The sequence below is a fragment of the Plectropomus leopardus genome, chromosome 12 (assembly GCF_026936395.1).
Source record: "Plectropomus leopardus strain MGB_pleo_1.0 chromosome 12, ASM2693639v1, whole genome shotgun sequence".
In the NCBI taxonomy this organism is placed as follows: Eukaryota; Metazoa; Chordata; class Actinopteri; order Perciformes; family Serranidae; genus Plectropomus; species Plectropomus leopardus.
Window position 1 is genome coordinate 16,014,571 of NC_142187.1, and position 25,663 is coordinate 16,040,233.

General features: G+C 38.3%; 2 protein-coding genes across 4 annotated transcripts; both read right to left on the minus strand.

Annotated features, from left to right (window-relative positions):
* Positions 1-3,825: 3,825 nt before the first annotated feature.
* Positions 3,826-19,149, minus strand: LOC121951514 (dipeptidyl peptidase 9). 3 transcript variants are annotated; one of them, XM_042497871.2, is made up of 21 exons: positions 18,974-19,149; positions 16,800-16,852; positions 16,365-16,603; positions 16,001-16,113; positions 15,261-15,434; positions 13,400-13,571; positions 13,078-13,188; positions 12,780-12,908; positions 12,641-12,702; positions 12,454-12,554; positions 11,589-11,766; positions 11,288-11,447; positions 11,088-11,167; positions 10,519-10,671; positions 9,307-9,442; positions 8,152-8,297; positions 7,871-8,017; positions 7,590-7,742; positions 6,765-6,907; positions 5,789-5,900; positions 3,826-4,932 (listed from the first exon to the last, which is right to left on the minus strand). In XM_042497871.2, the coding sequence occupies exons 3-21, from the start codon at positions 16,585-16,587 to the stop codon at positions 4,840-4,842; spliced, it is 2,586 nt and encodes an 861-aa protein (XP_042353805.1). In that variant the 5' UTR covers positions 16,588-16,603; positions 16,800-16,852; positions 18,974-19,149; the 3' UTR covers positions 3,826-4,839. The 3 variants fall into 3 exon arrangements, with proteins under 3 accessions (XP_042353805.1, XP_042353802.1, XP_042353804.1); XM_042497868.2 differs by having other exon boundaries at positions 16,762-16,852; XM_042497870.2 differs by having other exon boundaries at positions 13,400-13,568; positions 16,762-16,852; positions 18,974-19,148.
* Positions 19,150-20,528: 1,379 nt separating this feature from the next.
* Positions 20,529-24,266, minus strand: rps15 (ribosomal protein S15). The gene is given in 5 exon segments (XM_042497754.2): positions 20,529-20,694; positions 22,245-22,479; positions 23,662-23,747; positions 24,154-24,176; positions 24,179-24,266. Coding segments are annotated over 5 exon segments (546 nt in total). The 3' UTR covers positions 20,529-20,580.
* Positions 24,267-25,663: the final 1,397 nt, after the last annotated feature.

The following is a 25,663-nucleotide window of genomic DNA, read 5'->3' on the forward strand; positions in this document are numbered from 1 at the left end:
AATATTCCCCTGGCTGTTATCAGTGTCATCTAGGACATCTTTTTCTAATTCCTTGTTTATGGAGCAGCTCCACATTTTAATCCCAAGTGACGTGACAAATTTAAGTTTTAGCGCTCTAGCTTTTGAATTTGGGAGAGCTATTCATGTTTACGAATATCTTTGGATTATCTTAGACCATAGGAGTAAGTAACATATATGAATTTTGGAAGTGCCTGTAGTTTCCCTTTAATCTTACAATAATACTGTGCAACACGTTCTTCACTGTACAATAATTGGGGCAAAAATTCAACTGCTGGTACACTTTGTGCAGTTATTCAACTGTGCAATATTCTTTTCAGTATCCTAATTTATTCTTACTTACACTTACTTTGAATGTATATTTAATATCTGATGCACATATACATATGTCTTTATCTTATTTTTAATATTCTATATTGTGTTGTACATTGTGACATGATACATGTGCTCTTATATTTCTAAAAAGTTTACATACTAGTCCACACATTGTAGCATAAAGCACTTATCTTATTTTTTATATTTTTCACATACTTAACATACATAGCAAAATACATATCTTTATAGCAAAATGCACACACACACACACACACACACACACACACACATATATGTACATTCTTCTTTTCTTCACACTTATTTCAATAATCATAATTCTCAATGCTATATGTCAGAGCTACAGAAAATTGTATTTCTTATTACTGATTTGATTTTTGAGATCTGATTTCATGTAAGCCTTAACCCTTTGAAACCTGAGAAAATAATGAGCAACTTAAGAGGACATGACTCAAAAGTTAAACTACAAGAAAATGACCTTATATTTAGCCAAAACAAACAATGTAATTAGGGAAAAAGATGCCTAAAAATAACGACAATTCTGCAACCTATTTATAAATATATAATTCTGATCATTATAAATACAGTTTTCTGGAAATTTCCCCTAGCTTTTTTTTTAAAATTAAATTCCAACTCTACTAATGTCTTGCAATTTACAGAAAATGCCTTGCCAAGTTGCTTATTGCCCTTTTACCTTGTTTTCAAAAGAAATAAAACCATTTTTCTTAGCGTTTAAAAGTTTAAATACCTGTAAAACGTGTCAGCAATGCAGCAAAAAAAGTGATGCTGATGTAGGTGACAAAGGGTTAGCTGACAGGACATTTTACACATTGTTTGCAATGGAAAACATTTAGATATGCTTTTGCTTTGACTGGTCAGGTCAGTCTTTCTAATCTAACCAAACTTGTCTGGATAAGAAGACTTTTCTGTGGAAACCAGCAGCAGGCCCAAACCCATTTCATTGAGCCACACGTGGCGGATCTGCCCTGTCTTTTTAGCAGCTTAGTCATATTACGTGCAAGCAAACTTCAGGAGCTTCAATGTGTCAGCTTTAATTTTTTTTACCTGCAGCACTTTCTGCTTTCTCGTCGGGCTTACTGTTACTTCATCCCCGCTGATCCTCCGAGCACTGACAACCAGCTCAGGATCAACCTCTGCAACAGCTGATCTGCTGGAGTTGCTCTGAACTGACCTCTGCCTTCAGGGTGTCGGAGGAGCCGGTGAAAGTCAATGGCAGGCTGCCACCCAACAGGTGATTTAAGAGCATGTGGACAGCAGTGTTACCTGCAGGCAAACATGTAGGGCATACTTACTCAAAAAAAAAAAAACATGTTTAATTTGTTTTATTTGACAATAAATATCATGGCCACGAGTAATTCCATATAAAAGTTACTTTTCTTATGAATACAAATCAAGTTTCCCATATTTTCCACGTTTTACAAGAGTTTTCTTTAAGGAAAATGTTGACATCCTGGGAAATAGGCTGTTGTTGAGATCAGAGGACTGATACCACTGTCAAATTTGGAAGATAAATGTGACAGCTAGCTAGTAGCAAGTAAGCTTAGCCTTGCCAAAAACTTAACAAACAGGGAAAATGCTTGTCTGTCTTTCACGATAAGTTTTGAATAATTACCTACCAGCACACTTAGGCTCAATTTAATCCGTCCAAGCAGATAAATGTAAAAACAAAAATGCTATGGTAGCGTTTTGGTGGCTAGTTGCCAAAAGAAAACCGATTTTTTTTTTACTTTCTAGGACAGCGAAGACATGACTCGCCCTACTCTCCCTCTGATTGGTGGTTGTGTTTTAACGAAAAGGAGTATGATTGGTTAATGTTGGCGAAGAATCTCAGGATAAGCCAATCAGAGGTAGAGTAAGGAAAAGTAGGGCGGGGCATACCGTCGCCCTTTTCGGAAAGAAACTCAACACTTTTGTTTTTACCCCCATTTCCCACGGTTTACGTTATAGATTATTCCAAGCACTCAGTTGGTATAATTCTCCAAAATTTCGGTCACAAATTTGTTAAAATCCGTGTTAGTGAGCACTTCTATTTTTTCCCCAAGAAAATCCATCCACCTGTGAGGTGTAGCAAATCAAGGTGCTGATTAAACATTAGAAATCTAAGCAAACTGGTTTTATATCTTTCAAAAATAAGGTGAAGACGGCAGCAAGCAACTTAATGACATGGCCCAAAAAATAGCAAGAAACTAGTAAAATGTTACATGGAATTTACCTGAAATTAAGCACTTTTACCTGAAATTAAGCACTTTTACAAAAGCAAAAAAAGTAAAACACAAAAACAAACAAAATGACCCTAAAAAGAGCAGAATTTTGATGATTATGATGAATAATGATTATATATGGTTTCTTTAAACTTTCCATAGTTTTTTAATATTTTGTAGTAATCATCACCCCTCTTTTGCAACTAATTTTCAAGTCATTTTCTTTTTTACCTTTGCCTAATTTCTTGCAATTTGTGGGCCATTTCTTGCCATGTTGGTCATTGCATTTTTACCTTATTTTTGAAAGAAGTCAGTTTTTCTTGTGCGTCAAAAGTCAGCTCAAGAAAACGGATGTCCAACTAGATTTTAAGGGGTTAAAGAGCAAAATTACTACACAGGTGTGCCTTGGGATGGCCACAGTAAAATGCCACTCACATATGTGCAGTTTGACACACAACACAATGCCACAGATGTTGTAAGTTTTGAAGGAGCGTGCCATTGGCACTCTGAGTGCAGGAATGTTCACCAGAGCTGAAACATAAAGTGAATTTAATTATAAAATATAAATGTACTGTACCATTGAGTACATTTTGTTGAAACGATTGACCCTAAACATTAATAATGTTTTTGAGAAAATTATGTGTGTAATGCTTTTCTTACATTCCATTTGATTGCATAAAAAAATAATAGTAATATAATTGAAAACAAAAATATTCAAACATCTTTTTTTCCTCCGCGGGTCTCATGAGGCTGTAACTCTGCAAGGGAGCGATCGAGCATATTTCCACGGTGTCAAACTATTCCTGTGAGTTTTAAGATAACAAGTCCTGCTTGATATGGGTTCATACTGAGGCTGAGCTGCAGGCCTTTGTGCTGAGGATGTAATTTTAAACAAAGGCATTATATAATCTTTGTGGTGTTATCAGGTCAGGGTCAGGCTTCACTCATCTATAAGTACCCTATTGTGAAAAAACGTTACCACGGCAACTGTGGGCTGTCAAGCATTCAATGCTTCATGCGTGCAAGGTGTGCTTGAAAGCCCTTGTTGTTGCAGCAGTGATGAAGCTTTGATCACTTACAGCTGATTTAAATGAGACATGAGGTGACGGGTATAATGGAGGGTTGGAAAGGAATATTAATAAAACAGTTTAGATAATTACATTTCCTTATGAAAAAGCCTTTTGCATCCAGCAAAGCATAAAACACATGCTGCACAACTGCTCGAATAAGAAGACAGCAGTAAAAGAGAGCATGTGATTGATTCATACATTTATTCATTATCATGTACAAATTGTATTCCGGTGGTACAAAGCTGTTGTAAGACTCCAGTGCTCACCCTCCTGTTGTCTTTATTGCAGTAAAAAAGGAAATACCAGCATGATCAAGAGTCAAGAGGTACTTTGGCAAATATAAATTATGTGTTAAGAAGGCAAGCAGACATCTCGAGCAGTGTGATGTGAGGGGAGAGAACGACGCGAAAACATCAATGAGCCGCTTCTGTCAGCACTCATAAAAAAAAAGAATAAAAATCCATAAAATATTTTATTTTAAACAACACACACTTAAAACAAGTGGACAGACGAAGAGTCTCGGTTTTCTTCCTTTCTTCATTGTTTCACAAACTGCAAGGTACAGACTCACAGTGTGTGTGTAGATATTGCAATTCTCTGTGAGTGTGCTTTGAGTGTATGCAGACAAACTGTATTTTACATATGTATAGTGTGTGAGCTTACGTCTGCATGTATAGGTTCTGTGAACTGTAACCCCGTTCCGACCGCTGACTCAAGTGAATAAAACAGGTGGAGCAGGGTGGGGGCAACACGATAACATTTGGCAAAAACCCATCATGATTGCAGAGATGAGGACGTGGGTGAGCAATGAGTCAATGTGACACAGCCTGCAAATATTTCTCCGTATGTCCTCGTCTTTGTTCAGCTTTCAGGGTGAGACACCAGATCTCTGTGCTCGTAAACCATACCCCAGACTGTACACAGGGAGGAAGGGGGGGGCAGGAGGGAGACAGAGCGAGCAAGCGTGTAACAGAACAAAAGACAGAGAGCGCAAAAGAGGGAAGTATAGTGGTGACAAGTTCTTAGGAGAGAGTGGCTTGTGGCTGCAGTGTCTGATAGTCTCTCGATGACGGGGTGAACAGTTGGAGACGAGGGTCAGGGTGGAGAGGTCAGGGAGAGGAAAGATGGGCGATGAGCTGGGGGGGTAGAGGAGGACAGGGGAAATCTAGACTTCATGTCTCCCTTGTTGTCTCATTTCAGAGGTATTGTTGTAGAAAGTGCAGCAGCATTATCTCGTAGTGCTCTCCAGACTCAGGGCAGCGAATACTGTGTCGCTCGTTGGGGTATACCTGGAAAATTGAAACAAATCAACCAAATTAAAGACTGACGTCTACTACTGGTATGGATCCTGTAAAGTCTGCCTTAGAAAATATCTAACAAGTGTTATTCCTCACATATAATCCTGAATTTGATCCATGTACTGTGTATTGCTACCATTTAACGTAACACCAGTCTAAGGCATTTCTGAGCACATTCACTTTTGGTTTTGAGCATCTGGTAGTTGCAGAGTGCAGACCAAGGTTATTATATTTACATACTTAAACTAAAAACTATAACAAGGCGAGACAAAAATATGACATAAAAATAAAAAATAAATTTTAGAAAGAAAAAAAAACTAACACTAGCTGAAACAATATTCCGAATCTACAAAACTAAAATAAAATAAAAATATACAGGAAGTGTTAAGTTTTGGTCTTTGTCAAATTGGTTGAATTTTTCAACACAATAACCACAGGGAGGCATTGGTGCATGATGTCTAATTAGACAGAGCTCTCTGCAAAACTGGGTCAACTGCCTTCACAAAGTGATGTGTTTTTTTTTGTAAAATTTGCTTTAAACTTATTTAATCTTGGCCCTGAGAAATACCCCCATATCAAAAAACTAAAACTGTTACTGACAAAAGTAAACATTCTTAAACGATAAAAAATAAGACTGAAACAAATAAACCCCCTCTGAAGCCTAAATGAAAGTATATTTAATTGAATACAAAACTGAAAAACAAAATAAAAGGAAATGTAAAAACTCTGATACAGACTCGAGATATTTACAATCAAACATTAAATTATGTCTAAGTAGCGTGGGAGATTTCATGTGGCACCTTCATTAAGATGTGTTAGTGGGTGGAATGAGGCTTGTGATGCTAACCTGAAGCTGGTAGGGCTTCCCAGCACGGATTATCTGTGACACGAGGAAATTGGTGTGGAAAAAGTGCACATTCTCATCTAGAAATCCATGGAGAATCAGCAAACGGTTGGGCCTGGAAAGACAAGGATTACATGAGGTGTTTTCAGACCAGAAGGACTTTTTCATAGTTCCAAGAGTTCTTTAGTTAGTCTATATTTCTTATTGTCTCCACAGTTGCAAGAACTGGCATTCAAAGAAATTATTAGAAAGGGGAAATGCTGCAGCTGCAGGGCTTCAAAGACTGACTTCAGCATTAGAGCAGTGCTCCAACATGCAGTCTGTCAGGCCCTCTGGGTTTTTATGTTCCCAAAAATGGAATCTTACTGGCACCTCACCTGCAACTTCACACCTTAATTTCACCTCACCAGCTTTGAATAACTGCTGTTATAAAAAAAAGTGAAGAGATCTGATATAGCAAGAGAGGGGGCAAATTACTGAAATGTACACACCTGAATGAGCGTTTTTTTTGGGGTTTTTTTTTATAAATAGCCACACAGGCATGGATACATTTTTTAAACCTTTGCTGCAAGTTCAAAAGGCTCAAAGTTCATGAGTCACATCTATGTCAAAAATGAGAATGACTCCTGAGAAAAATATTAAGTGAAAGAAAGGCATCTCCATGTGTGAAACAGAAAGAACCAAGTTGTCAATAATGGGTCAGGTGCTTTCTATGTATATGAAGACTTGACAGGAAGTAGAGAAAGAGCATGATGAAACAGAAAGAACTATCTTTGTAATAACACAGGACATGCAGTACGGTTAGATTGGTCGCAATCATTTCAAAATAAATAAATAAATAAATACATTTTATATATATATATATATATATATATATATATATATATATATATATATATATATATATATATATATATATGAGTTTCAAGCACTAAAATATTTTTTTTTAAAAAAGGTATGTTTGAGTGTGTGTACTGACTCGCTGGGCAGCTTGTCCACGTGCAGTGCCACAGAGCCTTCCTCGTAGCCCTGCTGGTTGTTTTCAGGCACGTCCATGTAACGCTCGGTGTAGCCTGTGTCGTAGGCCATCCACACAGTAACCGGGGCCCCTGCAACAGCCAGCTGGAGGAGAAGCACAATGTTGTCAGATGGCAAAGAATGGAAAATAGTATCATAGCTTTAGAAAAGTGTTATTTTCCCACATAAAGAGCAGCTTAAAAATATGGTCCAAGAGGGAGTTACTGACTTAGATTTACTCTATGATTCTATTAAATATTCTGATGTTGTTGCTCAGTTGAATATCCATTTGTCAAAAAAGCACTGGTACAAAGCAGCACTGAGATGTACAGTATCTACAGATGTCCTCACTGAATAAAGGTTACTAGCCTACACATTGTACGACACAGACACCATGTGGACGTAAGCTGCAACTGCATCGCAAGGTGAGCTTTGTGACGTCTTTAGGAATTAAAGATATATGTAACTTCTCCTAATTAAAATGTATAAAAACTATTAGACCAATCTAGTAATGTATTTTGTTGAGTCCTGTACTCACAATACAATACAAAAAAGTTAACAGCAGCTCAGTTCCAGCCCCTGCTGTGCCAAACAGTGTCGAAGAAACACTGATTTTTAATGTCAGAATGCTTTATTCAGTGTTTTCACTGGCTCTAATTGCCAGAAGTATCTGTTAAAGAGAGTAAGAGACCTCGAGGGCTGATTCTGCTCCTAGTAAAAACCTCCTGAACAATGAACACTGAAGCTGTTTTAAACAGGAGAAACTAACGGTAATAGGCCTTCTAACCTTGAAGACATTGGGTCGTTGGATGAGCCCCATGAGAGAGAGGAAACCGCCATAAGACCAGCCGTGAATGGCAACACGGCTGAGGTCCACAAAGTTAAACTTCTCCGCCACATACTGCAGCCCCTCCACCTGGTCTTCAATCTCCACCTGACCCTGAAGAGACAGAGACAAACTGGAGTTTTAATATGTTTTATTTAACCTGGCAATTGTGCATGTTTCATTTTCACATTAAATTTAAATTTTCCTGCTGAATGAATTTAATTATCTGACTTTTACTTTACCATTTTGTTTTTTAGTGCTCCTTCAAATTCAAGGCCTCTCTGACAGGAACCCCTCCCATCAATGACGACCACCGCGTAGCCCAGAGAGGCCAGCGTGTTCAGGCGGAGGTACTTCATCCCCTTGAATGAGTTGTTTACCAGCTGCACCTATACATACCAACACAATGTTGTCCTAAATGTTTTATTCATTTACACAGAAATACAGGTTCAAAGTTACATTTTGAATACCCCAAAATATGATAACATCACAGACCCAAATAAAAGTGAATATATCCACGAACCTGTGGGCCTCCATACACGAAGAGCACAGTCGGGTGTTTCCTGCCAGGCTGCAAGTTGTGAGGCTTGTATACCATCCCATAAAGCTGGAAGCCTGACTTCCCTGGAAAGTCAAAAATCTCAGGCGGATTGTAATCTCCCGGACAACCTAGAAGACATATCAACAGATGTGGTCATTTGGTTAGCATGTATTTCAGTAAACACATTACAGTCATCGTGGGTGGTGCTAAGCTGAGGATGAAGCGACAGTGCCACTGAAAAATAGTGTTTAGGGTGAACTTGTTTTGGTGGAACATTTTGTATGTGGGCAGGCGAGTACGGCCATTAAAAATGGCTCGACAAAAGCATTCGGATTGTTACACTGATAAAGTCAATATCACTCGTGCATGCTGCTGCCACGGTACAAAGGCTCAACATCGGGGCATGAGAGTCCTGTGAGACAGATGCTGGGCTTTTCAGAGGTGCTTTCACAAATTGTTATATTTGTTGTAAAACTTTACAACAGTTCACCGTAAGAACAAAGCTGGAATGCCTTGACAGCTAATTCAAATCTTCATCAAAACTTGTCATTTTTAGCAAGTAGTTCAGTAGCTCAGAGGATGTGGTTGTTTCCTGAGGTGAAGGGGATTTTGAAAATTGTAACACATCGACAGCGAAGGGAGGGGAAAATGCCAGCTTAAATAGATGACAAATGGCAGGCTTACAGTCACAGTCTACATCCTGGGAGTCACGCAGTTACTCTGTAGCCCCTACATTTCTAAAAGCAGCGTTCAAAAAGACAGTAAGGAATTGCCTTCTCACTACTGGTACTTTTAACGAATAATAAACGACAATCAACTCTAAAACAAATCGCTCATGATGTCGAAAATGTTTGAGCACCACATTATCTGACTGCTGTCAGGACTGTCTGGAGGACGCCGCTTTGGATCGAACTGACCGTCCTTGATTTAATCAAAACCAGACCTCAACTTTCCCCTACAGACCCGGCTCTATTGATTGTTCCAAAAATAAAACCGCAGACAGTTGGGCAACCTTCAAACTTTGCAAGACTGCTCTCTAAGAAAAACTTAATGCACAATTATGTAAACACAAACTCTGCATATTGAATCAATCAAGAAAATGCTGTATGGCGGTTGGTCACATCATAATATGTTTACCTGGTGACTCCATCATGCTTGCCCAGAACTCAGGCACGATGTGTAGCGGGTCACCTTCCGAGTTGGTCAGTTTGTAGACGTGAACACATGGAGGTGTACTCACATTACTGTAGTGGCTGACAAAAAAGTCAAAGTTCTGCAGAGTGAGAGAGAGAAAGGGGGTGCGAAGAATTAGGTAGATATATAAATCACGTAACAGACAAGGATGAAATGAAAAGTCAGAGCGAGGAGGGAACAATCATGATGCTACACCACGCACTACAAGGATCTGTGCTAAAAGCCTAACATGAGCGACTATCGGTGTAAAATACGGCTGACAGCGAGAGAACATTTATCCCATATACTCCAAACTATCCACAAAATCCCAGGCTTTGACAGCTTTGCTCTGGTTTTAAAGGTGCTTTAACATCCATTTTTCTTAAGCAAGTGAAGTTGTCTCTCTGATCTGCCTAAAACTTTTCCAAATCTTCCATCTGCTGCACTCACACTACAATACAATCTGTACCGCTGGTGTTACCCCAGTATCCTGTCAGCTATAAGTTACTTGTTCTGATTTACTTCTATTTGAAGTCATAATGAAATTATGCATATAGCCCAAAAATTCACTCTTGGATATTAAAACACATCATAGATCTGAAAATATATCATCTGCTGCACTTTTTGAACCATGCAACGAGAATATATTTATACCTTTTCTTTTACCAAAGTATTCGCTTTTTGAAACTGTCAATCATCATTAGCAGCCTAAAACTGGCTTGTCAAGAGAGGAAAATCAATATTGCTGAAAACAAACCAAGCAGCGACAAAGTGTGGCCTGCTGCGAGCTCTCAGACAACATCTATGGAAAGCTGTGGCAGCCGCTCTGAGCTGCAGCCGTTTGACTCTGCTGCCAAGTGCAGGAAAACTGGTTCAACTTTCAGTGGTCAATAAGGCCAGTGAATGCACGCAGTCAGTCAATAAATAAATACACCCCTGTGATTCCTGTGACTACGTTACAAGGAATTTCTTCCCACCTGAAACTTATGAACACACCTCCTGTGACTATTGCAGTGTGCTGCATTTCACTGCTGCTTGGTGAGTTTTCTGCATAAGCAACATTGTTTGTTCAATGAATGTGGACGGGATAATGGCCGGGTGAGAACAGAAATGAATGGATTATTGCAATGTGCGTGTCTGTGTTAGATAAGTTGGTAAACAAATGATTGGTTTTACCTGACTAACAGAGCAGCTATGAGAGAAGCCAGGCTTGGTTAGTCTGACCACATCTCCAGGTGAGTCATAGCTGACCACGTATAGGTGGTGCTCCAGAGGAGTGTCTCTGGTGCCCTGGAAGTATACCAACTTCGATGTCTCGTTCACCCAGATCTAACAAAAGAGAAAGGTGAAAGAAAAAATTAAAAGGCAATAGCAGTGAGGCCAAAGCATGATACAGTTAAATTATATTTAAAAGGTTAAAAGCGTTAACTTGATGTTCTTATGATAAAACAGTGCTTGAGGGTGTTCATATCCACACCAGGGTTTGGGTTAAAAAAAAAAAAGTTTCATATTCTGGACAAATGGGATAAATTCTGGTCAATATTGGATGTATTTAGAATCCACACTGGAAGAGATATTATAGGACTTTTTTTATACATGGTCCCTAATTTTTGGGTCCTTCATGTAATCTAGATGCAAATAACCTCAAATTAGAGCTGAAAGTCAGGACTGTAGTTTCATAATCTTATCGATGAAGTACAGGCAACACAAAAAAATAAAAAATACACTGACAGACTTTGCCTAACCTTGGAACCATGTCTTGCCAGCACTTCCCATTCTCCAATGGTCAATGTAACCTCCTCCTTGATTGCACATTTGAAGTCTCCTGCAGAAGACAGATAACAGAATCCACATGCTCCTTGACATACCGAACACTCGGACGTAAGCCACGATCATTTGATAGGATAGTTTCAAATATATGCAGAGGCTGCTCCTGGTTTCTTACCCTCTATGTGTTGATAGTCCTCCGTCCAATGGTAGCAGCCCGGTTGTAACAGAGATGTGATTTTATACAGATGGCTGTAACCTGTTTTAGACTCATTTACCCAAATGAATGTAAACTCATCTTCTGTTGTTTGAATAAAGGGATAGAATATATCATGAACCTGCGGAAAGAGAAGATCAGTCAGCTACTGAATCCTTACAGCAGAAAAAACTTTACAGTATCCACATCTGTAACTTCTAGTTATGGACTGGACATATTCGTTTTAAGGTAACCAAAGAGAGTACATTTTAGAGAGACCTACATTAATCCACACGTCGGTGGTCTCTTCATAGATTATGTATGGCTGTATATTGCTGGGCACAGCCTCCAGACTCTCCTGCCTCTGAGCTGGGTCGTCTGTGACAGGGATGAAGAGAGCAGGAGGCAGCAGGACCAGCTGTAGTTTCCTCTGACTGCGGTCCAGAAGCACTGCCCAGCCACTAGGTGGACACAGAGCAGACAAAATTCAACAGATTGCCTTAAGTGACAAGATCTTTGTAATGTTAAAGAGATTATCTGTGTCCACATACCCAAATGTGTATTTCTATTTATCACCTCAAAAAATAGAAAAGTGGAATGGCTGGAGCCGCTGATCTTGCTTCTTTGCTTCAAAACAGGTTTGTTTTTTTTTTTTTGAGTTTTCCACCAGTTGTGGACGTGTTCAACCGTGCAAACAGCCTCCCTCTTTCATTCCGTCTACCACCTTCCTGATAAGGTTGGCGTTGTGGAATTTGTGTGTATTCAAAGACCTGTTCATATCCAAATCTTTCATAATGCTTAAAAGTAGATGTGTTCCTCTTTCTGACCAGAAATCTGGGCTTTGAGACTGTGTGTTGTAAACTGTGGTAAAAAACTCCAATGTAGACACATCATATTCATTTCCAAAAAATGCTTATAAAATGCAAATAATATCATTGTATCCCACGTCTTATTCTAAAATGCTAAATTTGTAAAAAAAAAAGAAAAAAAAAAAGGTAATTATTTGAAATATCCAAACAGAATACACTGTTTAAATGACCCTATCAAATTCAGAATATTGTCATATTCTGAATAGTAGTGGAATACTAGTGTCCATGTAAATGTAGTGTCAAGGCCAACAGAGCTAACACTTTGACGGCAACACTCACTATTTGCCGTCACTTGTCCATCCTACTCTGGCGATGTATTCTGTCCCAGGAAACAATGAGGTGAAGGGGACGACCAGTTCTCTATCTTGCGTGCTCACAATCTGTGAAGTACAACCATAAACACACATTAGGAATGCCTAATTATTATTTTAGAGGAGAAAAAAAGACAAAGAAGTGAAGCACTCACTCTTCCTTGATGGTCTGTCTTGATCTCTGCCAGTTTGAGCGTAGCCTGAGGATTTTTGCTACCTATAAGGGAAGAAAATGTGAAATAACAGCAATTGACAATAAACCAATTCACTGCGTAGAGTAAATACAGCACTGACCTGTGCGGGGATATCTGTATGCGTCTGCTTTCCGCTCTTCCAGTGCTGGAGATGGAACATGAATAATCTCCACTTCCGTCTCATCCACCTCTTCATACAGCAGGTACACTGTTTTACCTCCGTTAGAGTCTGACGTAGGGGAGAAAAATCATTCATTTGAGGCAAGTGTAAACAGAAAACAGTGTATGCAAACTCAAAAATAACAAGAGGTGAATATATGGAGGTAAAATTATACGTTTTAAAAAGTGTAATGTCATTATAAAGCACTTTTTTTTCCTCAGCTAAAAGGTATAAATACCCTCCACTGCTGATGGACTCCACCAGTAGCCAGTGAAACGGTCAAACTCTTCTTGGATGACAAACGTTGCTACACCTGCAGACTTGGGGTCCTCTTTTACATTATCCACACCTGGAAAACGTTTGATAAATTAGGAAAAAGGTGTTATTGGTGCTAACAGTACTATATAATACTGTGCAATCTTGTCTTTTAAGATAATATAGAAGTATGTTGTTGTAAGAGAGGATGATGTAAGAAAATTAAATGGTTTAGTATTAAAATAAAAAGGATATTTATTTAAGCTTGTGAAGTTCCTTGTTTACACATTTTATTGCCTTCAGACCTTTGTGGCAGTAAGTGAGTCTCCTTTCCTCGCCAGTCTTAATGTGGGCTATCCACAAGTCATTATTGTTGATGAAGGCTATGAAATCAGGGTCTCCAGGGCAGATCTTGGGGTCCATGCGGGTCCCTGAGCACTGGGTCTTGATCTCCACAGGCTTTACAGGAGCAGACTGCTAAAACAAACATACACAATCTAAGCTGAAGCAAAAGAGAAGAGTGACCTTTGGACGCAAATGTATAAGAAAAATCTGTTTGACGCAAAGCATAGTCTTAAATGGGCAGTTTCACGGACATGAGAAGATACACTGAGCACAGAGAGGTACACCTTATTCCATCACGAGCAAAGTGTGGTCAGCTGTTGCCTCCTGATGTTTCGAAAGAACAGCTTTTTGTTCAAATACACAACCACTTGACAGATATGCGCGCACACAAAGATGTTCACTTTTAGTATCAGCTCCTCCAGTCTCTTTTTGCCAATCTAACTTACGTGCAAATGCATATTGAATATGTTTAAGATTTGTGAAAACAAAAAGATTAACATGTAAAAGCATTTTTTTCTTGTCCAGTGACTCAAATTGCATCTTTTTCAACCCATCAAGAGGATGAGGCACAACAAATGCACATGACTTAAACTCTATATCAAATACAGTGAAATATTTAGAGGTAGCACATCAGAACTAACCCTCCCTTCTCCGAAAATAATTTAAAAAGGGAAGGACTTGAGCTAATTTAGTTTCGTTTATCACTGTTACTAAAAACATATAACAGGAAGTATCAAATATACTTGAAGATGCCATCAAATAATGTTGATCAGTATTCCAGATTCAAACTAATTGCTCAGGTTGTCAAAAGTATAGATACTTCAACACATTATCAATACCATGTTTTTAAAACAATAGCTATTACAGTTTTTAATGATCTACAATGAGATTTTCAACCGAAGGCTGAAAAGGGGAAACAACAGGGAAGAGAATCAAGTGGTCAAATGCTCAACCTGCAGCTGTTCTCTATAGCAATGAACCCACCACATGACTGGAAGCATGTGTTCAGTGACTTTTCCAGTCCCGCCACTGTGTGCAGGTCATTAATTAAAACAGAAAAAGGATCCTATTTTGTGTGTCTTGGACTTTATTTCTTTTTGCCACGGTAAAAGGGCCATAAAGTATTTTATTTTGATTTTTTTTTACTAGTATTGTATCAACGTTTAAAATTCTGGTATTGTGCCAACCCTTTTGACTGCGTTAACAGTGGACCAGTAACATCACTAACACTGACAAACAGAGACATAACAACACACTTGACTACACAAACTGCAGCTTAAATGATCGCTTCAAAACATGTCTGGTATCTCTGTGACAGTCATATGTTTGTTAGACCTAGAGTTTACAGCAGAGCTGTCACTTGTGTCCAAGGCCAATGTCCGAAGATCAACAAGCTGGTGTAAAGAACACAAAATCTGTAGCCCTGATGGACGTTTAAAAAAAGTCATATGGTCTTTTGGTTGTTTTTCCTCCTGTAGCATCCCTTACATTGCATGGTGATGGTGACGTAGTATTAATCAATAATAATACAGATTTTCTTTTAAAGTACAGTTATTATTATTACAAAAAATGCTACATCGCTTCAAAGCAACAGCACATCAGGTAGCAGATGCTTAATAACATCCTTCCCATTTTTTGGACGGCCATTGAGTTCTTAAGTTAGGACACAAATTGTTATTTTTATTGTACTAGTTCCAGAACACACACCCCACAGCTGCACTGTGGAATTTTGTACTTGCAGACTTTTACCTCACTCTGAATTAAATCTGTCCTGAGTGTGTAAGAATTCCCAATTAAAGACAAAAATAGCAGTGTACTCACAATGAAGCCATTGCTGCCGCCATCCTGACAGTAGAAGAGGCTATTGCTGGCCTGAAAGAGGAACAGGCCTGTCTGGGCATGATAGTCATAGGAGGTGATACCAAATGCTCCGAGACGTTTTCGCTCTCTCAGCAACTCTTCCTCTCGAGAGTAGGCCCCCTGGTGCGGTGTAGCCTAAGAAAAGCAACAGGAAATAAGATGCACAACATTAAAATAATGTTTTATATACATACATGCGTGTGTGTGAGAGAGAGAGAAAGTTTGTTAGGTACATACACCCATCCCCCCCAGATCAAATAACTGTACAATAGCAGTACATTGCATGCATTCCTCTCATTGTTTATATCATGGTTGCTTAATCGCTCCACTATTAGAAAATATCTCAGGTTTCTATACAGAATGATACTGACAAAAAAAGTAAAAATTCTCTTATTCCAGCTTCTTAAATGTGAATAAATATTCTCTGATTTCTTTAGACTTTAGTGACAGCAAACTGAATATCTTTGGGTTATGAAGAGGACTTTTAAGGATGTCATGTTGGGCTTTGGGAAACACTGATCAACTTTTTTCACCATTTCTGACTTTTTATAGACCAAACAATAAATAAAAAAAATGAGAAAAATAAACAATAAGTAAAACAACAAGGGAAAAAATCATTGGTTGCAGCCACAGTTGTGAGAAATATCACTCTGTGCTGTTTGGTGCTGGCACTGCATGAAAAAAAGAGAGGGGGAAATCACCTGGAAGTGATCCAGCATCTGTTTCCATGACAACACTAAAAGAGCCTCCTTCCGGATCTTCTTGGGGATTTCTGAGTAGAGTAATGAGTTCTCTCTGCTACCATAAGGCATTCCTGGTAAACACATAAGCAAAGACATGAAGGCAATTTCGACAACAAATAAAATACCTGTGACGAATTGAAAAAGAAATTCAACACAGTGATTGTTTTAATATCATCAGGCAATCTTATAATATTCTGCTGCCTAGAGCGATAAAATATATATGAGCTCTTGTGAAAAAAGTACAAAAGTGTGGTGTACAGAAATACATCATAAACTGATGCAGGGGATTTTGTGCCCTATCATAAAGCATCACTCGGCTTACCGAGGTAGTACAACCGGTGGGAGTGGGGTCCATTCTCATCCTTCTTCTGCACAAACTGGAAGTCATGAGGAGCTTTGTTGGCAATCATGCCCGAGTACTTCCTGCTACAGTGGATAATGTCACGGAGGCCCTCCCAAGAGTGTTTCTCCACAAAGAACTGAGACGGGACATCCTCCATCTCCACCACCTCTGTGCTGTCCGAAAGGCCGTCCACAGCCGTCATGCTCACCGTCACACAGCTGGACGTTGACATTAGAAAGAAATGGTAAGCGGTGCAGAAAGCCAGACACACCTGCACTTATACTTTCAGCAATGGAACTGATTAAATTGTTCATTCGTCTATCTAAATTAGCATCAAAGCAGTTAAAGGAGAAACAGCATAAACATTTTACTGTACCTTTTCCAAATACCCTCTTTATTGTCACAAAGTTTTACCTTCTTGACTCTATGCATTCACCGGTCAACACACCTCACTCCGATTCTGTAACCTACGAATTAAGAAGAGTGCTTAGATCAGTCAAAACTCCAGAATAGAAAATAAGAAATAGCAGTTGGGTATGAACATACTTCGGTTTGTGCCAGTTTCCTTTCTTGACTGATAAGACATTCATAACAGGGCCATGGTTTTAGGGCTAAACACTTTGTTTTTGTTTTTTATCGTCGTAAAGAAAATCAGGGATGCATTCTTTGTCAATTATGTCCCAAAGGCACTGAACACAAAACCTTGAGATATCAGAGATGCCAGCTCACTAAATATTTTTTAAAAGAAAGCTAAAAACACATCTGTTCACTCTAGCTTTTATCTAGCTCAGACTTTCTAAAACTATTCTTTTTACACTTTATACTGTTAAAAAACTTTTTTAATTTTTGTATCTTACTGGATTTTATGAATTATGCTTTTAAGAAACTAATTATCATTTCAAACTTATTAAATGTCATTTTATGCTGAATTGCCTTGCTGGCCTGTTTTATATTCTTTCTGTCTGTTTTCATGTGAAGCACTCTGTGCTTATAATGCCCATATTGTTGTTATTATTATTATTATTATTATCATCATCACAATTACCCCTTCCATGATGTACACATGGCAAAATGCTGTGCTATTGCATTCAGGGATTTTCTGATTTAGTTGAAAGGGAGTATAAGCGGGGAAAAAATCCATTTTAAAATGTCACTATCATACAGTTCTTATTGGTGTCTATTGTGTTCAGTTCAATGTTCAATCAATTCAATAATAAAGCTTTAAAACAATTTATTTTCTTATTTTAATTAAACACATAATTTGTTGTATTTTAGCAATGTACTGAAAGCAGAAGAAAGGCAGGACCGAGTGTGACTGTTTTGCTAGTAATTTTATTATTGCAATATTTTACTATGTTATTATATATTTTCCTCATATCATGCAGTCCTAGACAGTTTTACAGTTTTTCTGTTACATCAGTCTTCAGTCTACAACACAAGTTAGGGAAAAGAAGAAAAGCATAATTAATTTAAGAAGATTTTAAAATACACTGTCTCAGAAACATGGAGCCATACCACAGCTTATCATTGTTAAATTGCTCATGAGTTGGACGATTATTGCTGCAGGTGAAGTAAAGGGAATATTATACATTCCTTTCTTTATCCTTCTGTGTTGGATTATGGATTAGTATGTCGCAAACAGCAGTGGGAAAAAGCACATACTCAAATAATTGAAATGCCTTCCTTATGTTAGTGTTAGAAATATTGTGGCAGGCTGGTTTGATACTGTGGTGAGGCCCCTTAAATCTGTGTTTAAGAACATCTGAGCTCACAGTACATAACATTACACCAGCCTGCATAATACCTCAGCTTGAGTCACCAGCTCCAGAGTCAATTCAACAATAAACAGTATCACACCTTAAAGCTGTCACCTGCTACCTACTGGGGATATATGTATGAAGTGAGGGCTGATGGATTCAACCAAAATGTGGCATTAGATCTGACAATTTGAACGCCTGTCCAAGAAGATTATCTTTACTACTAAATCAAGTTGTATTCTGTTGAAATTCCCCACTAAACATTAAACTTTAACTTAACGTGGCCTCGGTGTTATTGTATAAAATATGTTAAAATGGAAAAAATTAGACTGCAACTTGTAATGTTGTACATGGAAATGCCCTGTTCGGCTGAGCGGGATACTCAATAACGTTAGTCAATCTAATTATAAGAGTGGGAAGAAATAGTAAAACACCGGCACAGTTAATGTGAACAGTTAGCTAGCCTACAATAGATCTTTGTTCTCGGATTTCAACTCCACAGCCACACCGGGAAAAACACCGGCAAATTCATTTGTGGTAACATTTTATACGATAACGCTGCTAACGTTAGTAAAATTTGGCAGTGAATGACGAACCCTCACGTTGTTAGAAAATGACAGTTAACAAGCCGCGTGTATGTTAAAAGCTCTTACCTAGCTACATTTTGGCATGACAGATCTCTTCTGTCATTTTCGCTCTTAAGCTAACTGCCGTTAGCTAGCTAGCTAGAAGCTAGCGAGCCGCTAACTAGCGGTTACTGTTTTCTGTAAAAAAACAGACGCTTAGCCGACCGTCCCTACGAAACAAGCTGAAATTAACAAGAATACTTACCAATATGGCCACTGTTTCTTTAACAAAGTTTTGAAATTTATCAGCTTGGTGACAATAAACAGATTGTGCAACTGCTAAAGGTTGTATCCATGGCCCAGAGCGGCCACACACAAAATGTAGCTGGCTCACAGCTCGGAAAGAGGAGGAACCTTTGCTCCGGTGGAGAATTCACACCGGTACTCTTTCAGAGCCGCACAGCCGCTCAGAGGAGGCGTCCGTGCTGCGCGGCGCGTGTAACATAAATCCACGCTCATTAACCTCTTAGTTAGAAATTTTAATTATTTCCTATGTAGTAAATCTACTCAAGTACTATACTTAAGTATGAATTTTAAGTACTTGACTTGATTACTTTTTTTCATGCAACTTAAATTCCATAATTTATTTATTATACTTAAAATGTGCAATAGGGGTTTGAAGGTTTCAAGGTGCATTAATTCTTTATATCAGTCTCAACTGAAATATTTGGTGCAATATTTCAACTAGAGCAATCCTCTGCAATGAATGTAGGCTTTATTTAACCTGTTACATATGATGTATGCAAGGTATATATTCTTGTTGTTATTCTTACTTATGTATCTTTGTTGTTCAATATTGTAGCTTTGCACACATATTTATATTTTTAACTTACACATTAGTTTTATACATTGCATTGTAGCATAAGGAACTGTTTTATATTTTACTCTACACACTCAGCTCATTATCCATATTATCATTTAAATGTTCACAAATTAATGCTAATTGTCTATTGCTGCATTTTTCACATTTATATTCTGACACACTTACTCACCATATTATACATACTTAAATATTTTTTAGAAAATAATTACATACTGTGCTAATTGTTTACTATTACTGTATTTATATTTTTATATGTACTTTCCACTTGGGATAATTCTCTATGCAGGCATCACAGCGACTGTAACAACCATTAGGCACAATTAGCAAGTAGCTGATTTATGAATCTTTACATTCACAGAGTTGTCAACTATTTTGTTAAACCTTTAAGTATGTTTCCATTTATTTTAAGTTTTGGAATATTTTTTGTCTAATCTTATTTTTTTTTCAGTAATTTTGAGGATTTGTTTTGCAACATTTTTCTGCCATTGTGTATTTCTTTAGACTTCACATTGTGCCTCTGTGGCAGATGTTTGGTATGTAAACTAGATCAACCTGATCAATCAAAAAGTTAACAGGGTACTAACAGATTTAAAAAAATTGAGATTTACAGTAATATCCAACTATCCCAATGAGTTTAATCCGCTGGTCCGCATACGCACCACACATCACGTTTTAACATGATCTTTATGAAGGAAAACCATTTCTGAATTTTGCAAGTTTCATCAATAACATTTACTGGATAGGATTATTCAGGATTCCCAGGAGGACTGATCAAAACTCCATTAACAGAGTAAAATGTGCGTATTCTTTCATCTTGAAGGCATCCATACCATTTATCAAAACACCTCAAAAAAGGTCAAGCTTCAAGATCATGACCTGTTCACAAGCGATTTATTTCATTTCAAAATATTATGCACAAGAAAGCACAGCAGACAAGTTTTGTGGCGCAACCAGTTTTTTCTTTTATTTATACAAAGAATACAGCCACTCTACTTCAGAGGGATGAACCGAGAAGAGTGTGTAGCTCCAATACCAGGGCGACCGTGCTTGACTGGCTTGTAGGTGATGGAGAACTCGCCCAAATAGTGGCCGCACATCTCAGGCTGTGGAGAGGAGAAACGCGTTAGTGACAAAATGAATGCTTTAGGTGCACTTACAGCTGCATGCACGGTCACGTAGAAGCTGCTAACCGGAATCTGAGGTCTGACAAGATTGACAGCAAATTGTGCACTTTTGTGCTGCTCTAAAAAAAAAAAATTAAAGAGAAGAATATGTGACACTTAAATTTTTAATTAGTGCTTTTGACTGAACGAGTGAAGGGTCAGTGTAATCCGCCAGTTCTTCCATGCCATTACACTGTCTGGTCCTGTCGGCAGCGTTTTATCAGCGCCATCATTGTGTAACATCCTGCCTTCATAATGAATTTGATGTGAACATATGATGTGTCATAAAATCAAGCACATTTTCACACTGCAATTCTTTGGTTGAAATGTCAGGCTTTTCTGGTACTTAAGAGGCTGGAATTTTCTTCTTTAACATTTCTCTGAGGAGGTGAATAACTCTGAGTAGAGTATAAATGGAAAAAAATGCAGAACGAGTAGTCATTCACAGACATGCCCATAGCCCAACATCATTATTTAGAGGTGCATCAATAAGAGTTGCACATCAACTTTGCAGCAATTCGTCAACCACAGGTCTATATATAAAGGACCCATCATAAGATATTACTTGGTGTCTGTCGAATGGTCTGTACGATTCGAAATTTTCATCATCATACTGCTGCTCAGAAAGCATTCTTACGGCCCAAGTACACGCGGCAAGGACACAGCGCTTCACGAGGCCATGGTGGAGTAAAGTAGAGTTTTTTTTTACCTGCACTGTGTGTTTGAGTTTTAAAAGCATGGACTATTTCAAGTGATACTGAATAACTGGATCGTTTCAACGACAAGACGCGTTGGTTTGATAGATTTATTTTAATGTGGAATGTAAGAAAATCCACAAGGTTACTCAGCTGTGTTGCAGTAACTCTGGTACAATGAGGTATACATTTGAAACCTTTATAAAAACAGATTTAAACAGTTTTAACACTGTTCTGCGCAGTTTTTACCTGAAAAGAAACAGACCGGCCTCATAAAAACAGAAGAGCCAGCTGAAGCCCGCGCGGGCATGTGGCTTCCATAGTCCGTGTAACAGCTTCAGTTGTTTATGGTAGATGCGGTTTGCTGCGGGCTTTCTACGGCAGACATGTCGCACTGCTTTCCATGTATTTCAGCCATAACATGCCAAGATAAAAAACGTTGTCACAGCTTAACCTTCTGCAGACTGCCCTGTCATTAATTAGTGGGAGATAATGGCTTTGTGCACAACGTGCAGTCCCACACTGACAAGGAATTATAAACGTCTACAAAATTGGTACAACTGCAGATATTTGAGCTGTGAATTCTGATACACAATACAATACACCCTCACCTTACTGTGCATTTATTAAAATTCCTGCCCATGATGTACTACGTTAGCCCCCAACGTCATCGCCAACATTTGTGCAAGTGCCGTTTCTTCGCAGGGATGTGGCAAAAGTAATAATAGGTGGTCTAAGAGAGACGGGATTAAACAAACACACATGCTCTCACTCCCACTTGACTGACAAACTCACCTTGATTTCAACCTGGTTGAAAGTCTTGCCGTTGTACACTCCAACCATGGACCCGACCATCTCAGGCAGGATGACCATGTCCCTCAGATGGGTCTTCACCACCTCTGGTTTCTCCATGGGGGGAGCCTCTTTCTTTGCCTTGCGCAGGCGCTTCAGGAGAGACTGCTGCTTGCGGCGCAGGCCACGGTTCAGCCTCCTCCTCTGGCGGGCGCAGTACAGCTGCATCAGCTGCTCACTACACAGGACAAAGAAAAGTGACGTCAATGAGGCCCCTGGCCCTCTTTGAATAATAGTTGCATGTTTTGTAATATGATGAGTAAACCATTAGAATATCTGCACAATACTGGACTATTAAAAAAAAAATAGAGGGCAGCAATATGCCACTGCTGCATCTAGTCTGCTGAACCTAACTAAGAATATGCAGAATAACTCTCTGCTCATTTTTACAGTTTGTACATCATTCAGTCCTTTCCTCGCATCCTCCTCTTGAGTTTTGGTCCCTCCCAATTGAGATGTGAGCAGAGGGAGTCAAGACAGACATGGTGGGATGGGGAGTGTAAACAAGGGGGCGCAAAATCGAGAAATACCAGTCAAGTGTCATCTGTCTTTTAATTTAATGACCTCATACACATCAGAGCTTGTGAAACTGATTATTTAGTGTTTCCTGTTTCAGTGTGATGTCGTTGGTGAATTTTGATCTCTAAATTTGCACATCATCTAGTGTTAAAAACTGTTAATAAATCTGTAGATTATTTTCATATTGAAGTAAAAAATAAACATCCTTTAAGGGCATACATGTTTATGGTCTGGCCCTGGGACCAAGTTATAACAGCCATTCGGATGACTTTAAAAATATAGGATGACCCGCCACACATTATTGCTTAACCCAGCACTATCGCTTTGCCTTTTCACAGATAACCTCAGCAGGACTATACCAAATCTTGTAAACATGTTTTAGGAAGGGATTATTGTGTTTTCATACAAAAACAGTGGACAAGCACACTAAACAGCTATCCAACAGCAGTCACGCTGCTACATCCCAGACACGATTACAGCTAAGAAAAATATGGACAGTGAGGACCACCACTTCCAGGAGCAGCATAAAATACATTTCACTTGAAGATGTTGCTAATGTATTGTTAACAATTTTTATTTTTAATTTTCTGTTTGATGCAAGAAGCAGCTGGCTGTGTGACATTTACACATTACATAGTGCTGCCCCCATTCAAAAATAGTTTGGACACCCCTATTTCAGGGGCTGAGCGCTGGACTTCATCACTAGATGGAAAAGTATGATTTATAACATGATTTATGATTTTTGGCAGACAGGATGTAGTTCTTTCCAGTTGAGCTCAGAAAAGGTATGACAGTAGCTCCAGCTGGTGCAGCTGATCAACCTCAGTAGTGTTTCACTTACTAGGACATGTCCAGAAGCTGGTCCAGGTCCACACCCCTGTAGGTGAACTTCCTGAAGGTACGCTTCTTCTTGATCTCGGTATCCGCCTGAAAAGAGAGACATCATCCAGCTAAATGTGTAGCTTTAACGGTTTCATTAACGCGCATGTCATTTAGACATAATCTGAGAAAAATGTCACTAGTATACTTATTTATACATCATCGTATAAACGATCGTGTATGCACTAAACTGATATTAAAATAGTGTAATAAATACTAGAGCAGACTACGTTAAACCCCGCGTTAGCTTAGCCACAGACGACCATAGCTTCGGCTAACACAGTGCCCTCAAACATTCATTTATCTTATATTCTAAGTAACGATTCCCCATTGTATGATTAGTTAATGACTGTCACTGTCGGACGGCATAGCTAGCTATCCTAATATGTAACTTTGGAGCTCAGATGCATATAGATTGTGTTTTGTGAAGCTTCACAGTCTGTTGGAAACCTACCATCTTGCCTGAAGTTCCGGAAGAAAAGAACGGGCAGAAGTCTCGTTAGGCCTCATATCGCGAGATTTAAGGCAAACATCCGGTGGTGTCTTCCGGCGGTGGGTCGTCCTCATTGTAAACAGCAGGTGGTGCTGTTGTACCACTGTGGACACAGCATGGTCAAGTATTTATTTATTTATATAAATGTAGCTTTTATATGTAGCTATTTTATGATATGTAGCTTACTTACTTTAAAAAGTAAGTAAAAAAAGTAAAAAAAAGTCTTTGGGAGTAACTAGTCACTGTAATTAAATTACAAAATATATGTATTCGTAATAAGTTACAATTACTCCGAAAAAATATGTAATTAAATTACTAATCAAATGTTGGTAATTACAAGGGGTTACACATTTTTTAAAAAAATCAGTAAAAAGTTTACATGTTAAATAAAACATTAACGCTGTTGCTTTACATCTTTTTTCTGTGCAGGAATTTATGGCATATTTTGTAAAAAGGAGTACATCAAAACAAAATTGGACAAATCTGAGCACAACATTTATCCTGTTTAAGCCATTTATTAAAAAGTAATTTTAAAAAGTAATCAAAAGTAATAAAATACCTTACTTTGATGAAGTAATTAAAATAGTTACATAACTTATTACACTTTTAACAGGGTAACTAGCAATCTGTAACCTGTTACATTTTAAAAGCAACCTTCCCAATACTGCTAATACAAGGATAAAAATTAGAAAGTAAGGGACTGTACTTTATTTATCTGAATAGAAATTCTGCAGAATGCAGGAAATTAATTGTTTAATGCCCCAAATCAGCACCAGGGGTGCTCACTATGTTTGCCTATGATCAATACTCAGGGGTAGTATCAAATCAAGTATCAAATGTACATTCACAGGAATTATGTTATTTTTACAGATGAAACAGCAAATACAGATGTAAAGACAAGCATGGGTGTTTGATCAAAACATGATACACATTAAAACTTTCTTTAAAAACTCCCTAAAATTTCACTTTTAGTTTCATATACCCTTAGAAAAATACAGGAATCTCCCTTAATGTAACTGAGTCAGCAAATGCAGGAAATTAATTGTTTGATGCCCACCATTTTCTGGCAGGGGACCCCCAAGCATGTGTCCCCAACAAATGTGTCCATGCACTGTTAAATTCTCTATTTTCCTGTGTATATAGGCTACACATGTTTAACTGCAAACTGCAAAATATAAGAATCCCTTTTGGCCTAAAGATCAATAAAAAATAGATATTAAAAATACACCTATATTTTTTTTTTTTGTCAAAATCACAAGGGGCCACTGGCAAGGGGCCAAAGAGCCATATGTGGTCTTTGGACACCCAGGTTGCCCACCCCTGCACTGGTTAGTCTATATCAACCAGAATAAAGCTGAACATCTCGAACACCTGTTAGGTCATTTGGGAACTTTAAGGGTCAGTTCAGTATTTTTTACTTCCTCTATTGGTGTCTAGTCAGTCAAATAGTTTTGGTTTTGATTACTCATAT

What these genes read in the sequence shown, in the direction of transcription:
- LOC121951514 (XM_042497868.2), bottom strand. Translation starts at nt 16,817, where the DNA reads ATGCATAGAGTCAAGAAGGTAAAACTTTGTGACAATAAAGAGGGTATT. An exon ending in ATAGCTGCTCTGTTAGTCAG is followed by an intron (nt 9,443 to 10,518) that starts GTAAAACCAATC and finishes CTCACTCTGCAG; the next exon opens with AACTTTGACTTTTTTGTCAG. An exon ending in GTGGACAAGCTGCCCAGCGA is followed by an intron (nt 5,901 to 6,764) that starts GTCAGTACACAC and finishes TTGTCTTTCCAG; the next exon opens with GCCCAACCGTTTGCTGATTC.